Raw genomic sequence first — 8,028 nt, 5'->3', positions numbered from 1 at the left:
GCAGACTGGTACGACCATTCTGGAAATCAGTCTGGAATTTCCTCAGAAAATTGGACATTGTACTACATGAGGACCCAGCTATACCTCTCTTGGGCATATACCCAAACGATGCTGCAACATATAACAAAGATACATGTTCCACCATGTTCATAGTTGCCTTATTTATAATAGCCAGAAGCTGGAAAGAATCCAGATGCCCTTCAACAGAGGATTGGATACAGAAAATGTGGTATATCTACAAAATGGAATATTATTCAGCTATCAAAAACAATGACATTATGAAAATCAGGAATTGGGGATTTAGCTCAGTGGTAGAGCGCTTGCCTAGCAAGCACAAGGCTCTGGGTTCGGTCTCCAGCTACGAAAAAAAGAAAAAGAAAAAAAAGTTAGAGAATGAAATTCATAGGCAAATGTTTGGAACTGGAAAATATCATCCTGAGTGAGGTAACGCAATCACAGAAAAACACACATGGTATGCACTCATTGATAAGTGGATATTAGCCCAAATGCTTGAATTACCGTAGATGCACAGAACACATGAAACTCAAGAAGGATGACCAAATGGGAATGCTTCACTCCTTCTTTAAAAGGGGAACAAGAATACCCTTGGCAGGCAATAGGGAGGCAAAATTTAGAACAGAGGCAGAAGGAACACCCATCAGAGCCTGTCCCACATGTGCCTCACACATATACAGCCACCAAACTAGATAAGATCGATGAAGCAAAGAAGTGCAGGCCAACAGGAACAGGATGTAGATCTCTCCTGAGAGACCCAGCCAGAATACAACAAATATTTAGGTGAATGCCAGCAGCAAACCACTGAACTGAGAATGGGACCCCATTGAAGGAATCTTAGAGAGGACTGAAAGAGCTTGAAGGGGCTTGAGACCCCATCTGAACAACAATACCAACCAACCAGAACTTCCAGGGACTAAGCCACTACCCAAAGACTATACCTGGACTGACCCTGGGCTCCAATCTATAGGTAGCAATGAATAGCCTTGTAAGAGCACCAGTGGAAGGGGAAGTCCTTGGTCCTGCCAAGACTGAGCCCCTATTGAACGTGATTGTTGGGGGGAGGGCGGTAATGGGGGAAGGATGGAGAGGGGAACACCCATAGAGAAGGGGAGGGGGAGGGGTCATTGGGATGTTGGCCCAGAAACCAGGAAAAGGAATAATAATTGTAATGTAAATAAGAAATACCCAAGTTAATATAGATGAAAAACAAAACAAAACAAAACAAAAAAACCCAGTAGACTAAAAGAAACTACATTTTTCTATCAGAATTTCAGAATAGCACTTTTCAGAAAGTAGATCAAACAAGCAAAATCTTACTAAAGCAATGGATGTGTGAGAAACCACACTAAAATTATCAGATTGCAAGAGCAGACACATCAAGAGTGATATTTATGAAGTATTATGAAAAATGAAATTGAATTTTTAATTGGGTTATTTGGTTTGAGGTCTATTTTCTTGATTTCTTTAAATATTTCAGATATTAGTCCTCTGTCATATTTAGGGTTTGTGTAGATCTTTTCTGATTCTGTAGGCTGCCATTTTGTCATATTCATGATGTCCTTAGCCTTGTAAAAGCTTGAAGTTCCATGAAGTACCATTTATTAATTGTTGATCTTGGTACCTGAACTAAGGTACTACATATTGGTATTTACAAGGTACTAGATATTGGTATTCTGTTCATTAATTGTCTTCTGTGGCAATGAATTCAAGACTATTCCCAACTTGCTCTTCTATTTGATTTAGTGTGTACGTTTTTATGTTGAGATCATTGATCTACTTGGACTTGAGTTCTGTGAAGGGTGATAAATGTGAATCTATTTGCATTCCTCTGCCTGTAGACTCAGTTAGACCAATACCATGTGTTGATGATACTTTCATTTATCCTTTGTATTGTTTTGGCTTCTTTGTCAAATAACAAGTGTTTGGAGGTGTGTGAGTTTAATTCTGGGTCTTCTATTCTACTCCACTGATCAACTTGTTGGTTTTTATGCCAATGTCATTAAATGCAGTGTTTATTACTATTGCTCTGTGGTACAGCTTGAAGTCAGGGATAGTGATACCTTTAGACATTCTTTTATTATTCAAGATTGTTTTTCCTATCAAGGGTTTTTTTGTTTGTTTTTCCATATGAAATTGGGAATTGTTCTTTCAAGCTCTGTAAATATTTGTATTGGAATTTTGATGGGAATTGTATTGAATGTGTAGATTGTTTTTGGTAAAGATGGCCATTTTGGCTATGCTAATATAACTAATCCATGAGCAGGGGAGATCTTTTCATCTTCTGGTATCTTCCTTGGGTTCTGTCTTCAGTGACTTGAAGTTCTTGTTATATACACCTTTAACTTGCTTTCTTAAACTTATTATTTGGGGCTATTGTCAAAAGTGTTGTTTCCTTAATTTCTTTCTCTGCCCATATATCAATCATATATATAAAGGAAGGCTATAAGGCCAGAGAGATTTTTGCATTGACTTTGTAACCAGGCAATTACTCAAGTTATTTTTTAGGCAGAAGACCATTTAGATAGAACTGAACTCAAGAAGAACTTTGAAGTATAGGTATAGCTTTTGGAGAAAAGGTATTGAGAATAAGAGCATTGTTGTGACTTCAGAGCAGGAGGAGAGATTAATATTAGAAGGAGAATGCAGAGTGGAGTATCTTACAAACTATAGGCAACATAAAAAACTAAGAAAGCAATTGGCAGAATGCAGAGGAAAAGAGGAATAAAGAAGAAGTTGCAGAGAGCAGGAGCAGGCAGGCTTCTACCATGGGACAGAACAAGTCCTTTCTTAGTAACAGGCAGGCTTAGTTTTTTTTTTTTCTTACAAACTTGGGTTTAATTCATTTAGCATTAAAAGGGTAGAAGCCTTACTTTTCTGTATGCTATAAAAATCAGAACTCATTTTTCATCCAGAATGAGTGAGTTCTTTCTGCACTGGTGCTTAGTCTGTTGCTTCATATGCATATGTAAGTATGGAAGTGTATGTGTAAGTATGTAAGTATGAGAATGCATGCAAATTGGACCCAACTGTTTATTCATATTTGTTTACGTAAGTTTTTCTTTCTGCTATTCTCCTGGTTCAATATAAGTTTATTGCTCCAAACTACCCCCTGATGGGCAAGAGGCATCTGGACAGAAGGGAAAAGGCTCTTGCAAGTAATCCTTTGATTAATCTCTTGCTGTTTTAGGATGGGGTGCTAAGTGCCAGAGACTGCAGTTTCTGGCTTCATAGGAACATAGAAGGCAGGTCAGCTACAATAGCATAGTAACTTAGACTTAGATAAAAAAACTTTTATTATTGTACAGCAATCCTAAATATCTCATAAGGCAAAGTCTTATCCCTGTGTCTTGTAAGACCAAGTCTTACCCTCTACCAAGGCTCTTCCACATTTGCTGCATTAAGAAGAACCTGCAAGAAAAAAGACCCCCACCAGGGTTCTCTCCTGGCACCTGGGCATATGGAGGCAACCTCCTGTAGTCAAACAGAATTTCTAGTGGAAGGAGGGGATATCAACCCACCCAAAACACTTTCAACACAAAATTTGTCCTGCCTACAAGATATACAGGGATAAAGATGGAGCAGAGACTGAAACAAGAGGCAACCAATGACTGGCCCAATTTGAGACCCTTCCAGTGGGAAAGAGCCTATCCATGGCACTATTAAAGATACTCTGCTATGCTTACAGACAAGAACCTAGTATATCTCTCTTGAGAGGCCTTATGCAGCAGCATATGGAAACAGATGCAGAGAGCCACAACCAGACATCAGACAGAGCTCTAGTCATCTCGTGGAGGTGTGAGGGACAGAACTGAGTTAGCCAGAGGGTTCAAGGGCACCACTAGAGGTCCTACAGAGTCGACTAATGTGATCCCATGACCTCTCATGAGAGCTGAATGACCAACTAAAGAACATGAAGTAGGTGGCCCCTTCTACATTTATAGAAGATGTGTAGCTTGTTTTTAATGTGGGTTCCCTAACAATTGGAACAGGGTCTGTCCACGACTCTGTTGCCTGTCATTAGATCCCCTTCCCTTATCTGGACTGTCTGGTTGGGCCTAGGTGAGAGAGGATGTACTTATCCCTGCTGAGACTAGATGCCTCAGGGTAGGGTGGTACCCAATGGATTCTTTCCCTTCTCTAAGAAGAAGATAAGGGGTTAATAGGGGAGGGATTTATAATGGGAGGGGAGGATGGGAGAGCAATTGGGATGTAATGGGAATAAAAATACATTATACAAAAAATGGGGCTGCAATGGGTAACAAGGATGTATATTTTCTCAATGAGTTATATGCATACATGAGATTTTCAAAATGTAAGCCATTCTGTGATATCCATTAATTAATGAAAAATATATAAAGACAGAATTATACTGGGAGATGGAAGTGCTGTCAGATGGTGTCCTCTGGAATGTTTAAATACTTCTATCACCTATCATTCCAGGGGATATACTAGGAAGCAAAGTCTATATCTCCAGAAAACAATGATCATGATCAAATCAGTTATGTAGAAAAGTAGAAGATAAGGAAATTACAGGTTAAAAAATATTAAGATACAGAATGGTCTGAGTGTTAGATGGGGATTAATCAGATAGGAGGTGATATCATGGCTTCAGTGGCTCAGATGTGATGTATGGGTGCTGTGATCCACATTACTCTGTGGTGGAAGTTACTAGGTAAAATAGGAAAACAGAGGCTAGTGTACAAAGCAGTAAAATCTGTTACTAACTCTATGGCCATTTCTATCACAGAAACAGACACTGAATTGAAGGCTTCAAAAAAGAATGGAGAACTTCCTCAAGTTCTCATAGAGCAACTATTTTCCCTTTTGATTTTTTTAAAAGGAGATTCATTTCTTTTTATATTTTGTTTGTGTATAAGCACTTTGCCTTTAAAGAAATGTACCATATACATACCAGGACCCTTTAAAAGGCAGAAGAGTGTGCTGAATCACTTAGATTTGGAATTGTAGATGTTTTGAACCACAATGTTGGTTCTGGGAACTAAAAGCAGGTCCTTCCTATAAACCCTAGTTTGAGTGTTCAAGTGTTATATACTTTACATTTTGTATTTACTGATCTCAAATTACATTAATATTAATGATCAGTCAGAAATATTAATGTTAGTATCAATGAAGATTTCAAGCACATTCTTTACATGTTTGAGGATAGCTTTTGAAGAAGACAGGGGAAAGACATCAAACACCACTAGTGTCTTTATTCATGACTAGATTTTTTTCTGGAATCTTCTGTCAGAGCTTTGGAATTATTTTACAGGCAGAAACAAGATAACCATTGAGCTTTCCATTCCATCTAGATTTTTTTATTGAGTATCTATTGTACTGTCAAACCAAATAGATACTAAAGATTTGTTACTGAATGAAACAATTCTCATAGAACTAATACTTCAGTAGAGAGTACACTAGAGATGAATCAACCTTTTACAACATAGAATGTGGTAGGGAAGAATAAATGGATCTTATTTAAGTAGGAAAGGTAGGTGTGTCAGAGGTGGGTTGTGTTAGCTTGTGCAGACAAGCAATGAAATCCCCATAAGTGATATTATAGCAGGAAACTAAGATGGACACCTGGATTCTATTCTAAAGTGAATGAAAATATTTTAAAATTTAAAAAGGTGTATGCTAATATAGGGATGTTTCAAAATACATGTTTACAGACATTTATCTTGTGAACACTTCATGTACTATAAACACTAACCTGGAAAGACATAACTACTGATGCTGTAGTATAGTATAGATATAGGGTAGTTTATTACCAAATACCATGGTAATAAAGAGGTACTTTATTATTTGATCTAAGTCTAATTCCGCAAGGTGAAAAATCACACCTAACACCCCTCTGAGATCCAAGACCTGTTCTAGGCTGATTATAGGCCCTAAGTAAGAACTCATCACCATTGTTCCCCTCAATGGACTTAGTATCAAACCAATTTGCAATGACTTATCATTGGATACATAGATTAGCACATCTTTCAACCCTATCATAATGGTTTCTTTTTGTAGTAAATAGCAATTAACAAAAAACAAAGCAAAGGAAAACAAAGAAGTAAACAAACATTTGCCAATGTGCAGAGAGTTGTGGAATGTGGAAAGCTCAACACTATATGGAACTTCTATCCCACACTACCTCTTCTCCAAACTCAGGAATCATTGTGTGCAAATGGGTGAAAAGGTGTAAGAGCCAGAGCTGGTGGATAACTACAGAGAAACAGTATTTTCAAGGCACAAAAATGATTGCAAATAGGGTCTCATGTCATCACTTTTGCATGTACATGCTCACCCCAGACAAAAATCCTAATACAAAGAAGGAACGTGGACATGAAGTCCACAGGTAGCTGAGGAGTGATTGGCAACTTATACTTCCAGAAGGAAAGTAAATTATTTATAGGGGCATAGCTCCTGGTAGGCTAACCATACTTCAGTGGAAGCCTAAATACCAAATATGTACAGGTAGCACAAGATGAATTTGATATAAAAGAGAAATTGAATGTGTAGAGGAGGGAGTTATACTGAGAAAAGTTCAGAGTGACTGAACATGATCAAAATACATCAAATAATGTTCTCAAAGATGGAATGCAAAATTGAAGTGCAATAAAATATAATATCTATGTGTATTGGGAGAAAAGGAGATTCGGGCAAAAGGAAAAACAAAAAGATAAATAACCAAACCTCAGATGATGGACACATTGGTCTTGGGTAACTGCCATTTTCATAGTGAGTTTTATAAAAGATATTACCCTAAGAAAATATTTTCTTACCAAGATGTCTCTTCAGAGCACCCTTAATCTCATTATTCCTGAGGCTGTAGATGAGAGGGTTCAACATGGGGACCACCACCATATAGAACACAGACATCACTTTGTTCTGGTCAGTGGAGTAGCTGGACTTGGGCATCACATAAATGAACATAACAGTTCCATATAAGAGAGTAACAGCAGTGAGGTGAGAACTGCAGGTGGAGAAGGCCTTCTGTCGACCTTCGGGGGAGTGCATCTTCATAATTGTAATAAAAATATAGGAATAGGAGATGGCTATAACAAACACCGTTATCACTGTGATAAAACCAGCAGAAAATGTGATAACAACAATGGAGACACTGACATCAGAACAGGAGAGTTCCACCAAAGGAGCAAAATCACAGTAAAAGTGATTGATTTTATTTGGTCCACAGAAGAACAAGGAAAAGAAGGAAAGAGTAAAAAAAGAAGCACTAATAAAACCCTCTATATAAGAGCCTACAACCAACTGGATACAGGCTTCTGTGGACATTTTGGTGGAATAAAGCAGTGGGTTGCAGATTGCTACAAAACGATCATAAGCCATGGCAGCCAGAAGGAAGCATTCGACTGTCCCAAAGAAAGCAGCTGAGACAAACTGTATTGAACATCCAATGTAGGAAATGGTATTTTGCTTTATCAGGAAGTTGACAAGCATATTGGGTGTGACAGATGATGAAAGTCCTATGTCAACAGAAGCCAAGTGACTGAGAAAAAAGTACATGGGGCGATGGAGCTGGGAAGATATTCTGATGAGAAAGATGGTACTAAGGTTCCCAGACACAGTCACCAGGTAGATCCACAGGATGATGGTGAAGAGGACAACTCTAATAACTGGGTCATCTGTTAAGCCCAATAAAATGAACTCTGTCACTGAAGTGTGGTTCCCATCCTCCAGGAAAGCCATGGGACACTGTAGCTGATGCTAGATTAAGGCTGGGATGAAGATATAACAAAATAGGATTCATAAATAGGTTACTTCATTTCATAATTTGGGCTATGGAGAACATTACAACCTAATACATTATTCAAAAATTGTGTCAATTATTGATGTTTTACTAGCTTTGTCATTATTTATATATTTATGTACAACAATTCCTTCAAAATTATTTAAGAACAAATGCTAGAAATCTGTTATAAATAATAAATAGTTTTCATTTACATTTACTTACAATGAAATACACAAGATTGTCATTAAGCTAAAGTTTAAAATTATGAG

At 37.8% G+C, this 8,028-nt stretch overlaps 1 protein-coding gene across 1 annotated transcript; it reads right to left on the bottom strand.

Moving 5' to 3' along the window:
- Positions 1–6,771: 6,771 nt before the first annotated feature.
- On the bottom strand, positions 6,772–7,716 carry LOC116894207 (olfactory receptor 494-like). Its single transcript, XM_032895919.1, has one exon. It carries the CDS (start codon positions 7,714–7,716, stop codon positions 6,772–6,774), a length of 945 nt encoding a protein of 314 aa, XP_032751810.1.
- Positions 7,717–8,028: the final 312 nt, after the last annotated feature.

The sequence above is a fragment of the Rattus rattus genome, chromosome 2 (assembly GCF_011064425.1).
Source record: "Rattus rattus isolate New Zealand chromosome 2, Rrattus_CSIRO_v1, whole genome shotgun sequence".
In the NCBI taxonomy this organism is placed as follows: domain Eukaryota; kingdom Metazoa; phylum Chordata; class Mammalia; order Rodentia; family Muridae; genus Rattus; species Rattus rattus.
The sequence above is the reverse complement of the archived record's forward strand: the minus strand, read 5'-3'. Positions and strand labels throughout refer to the sequence as shown.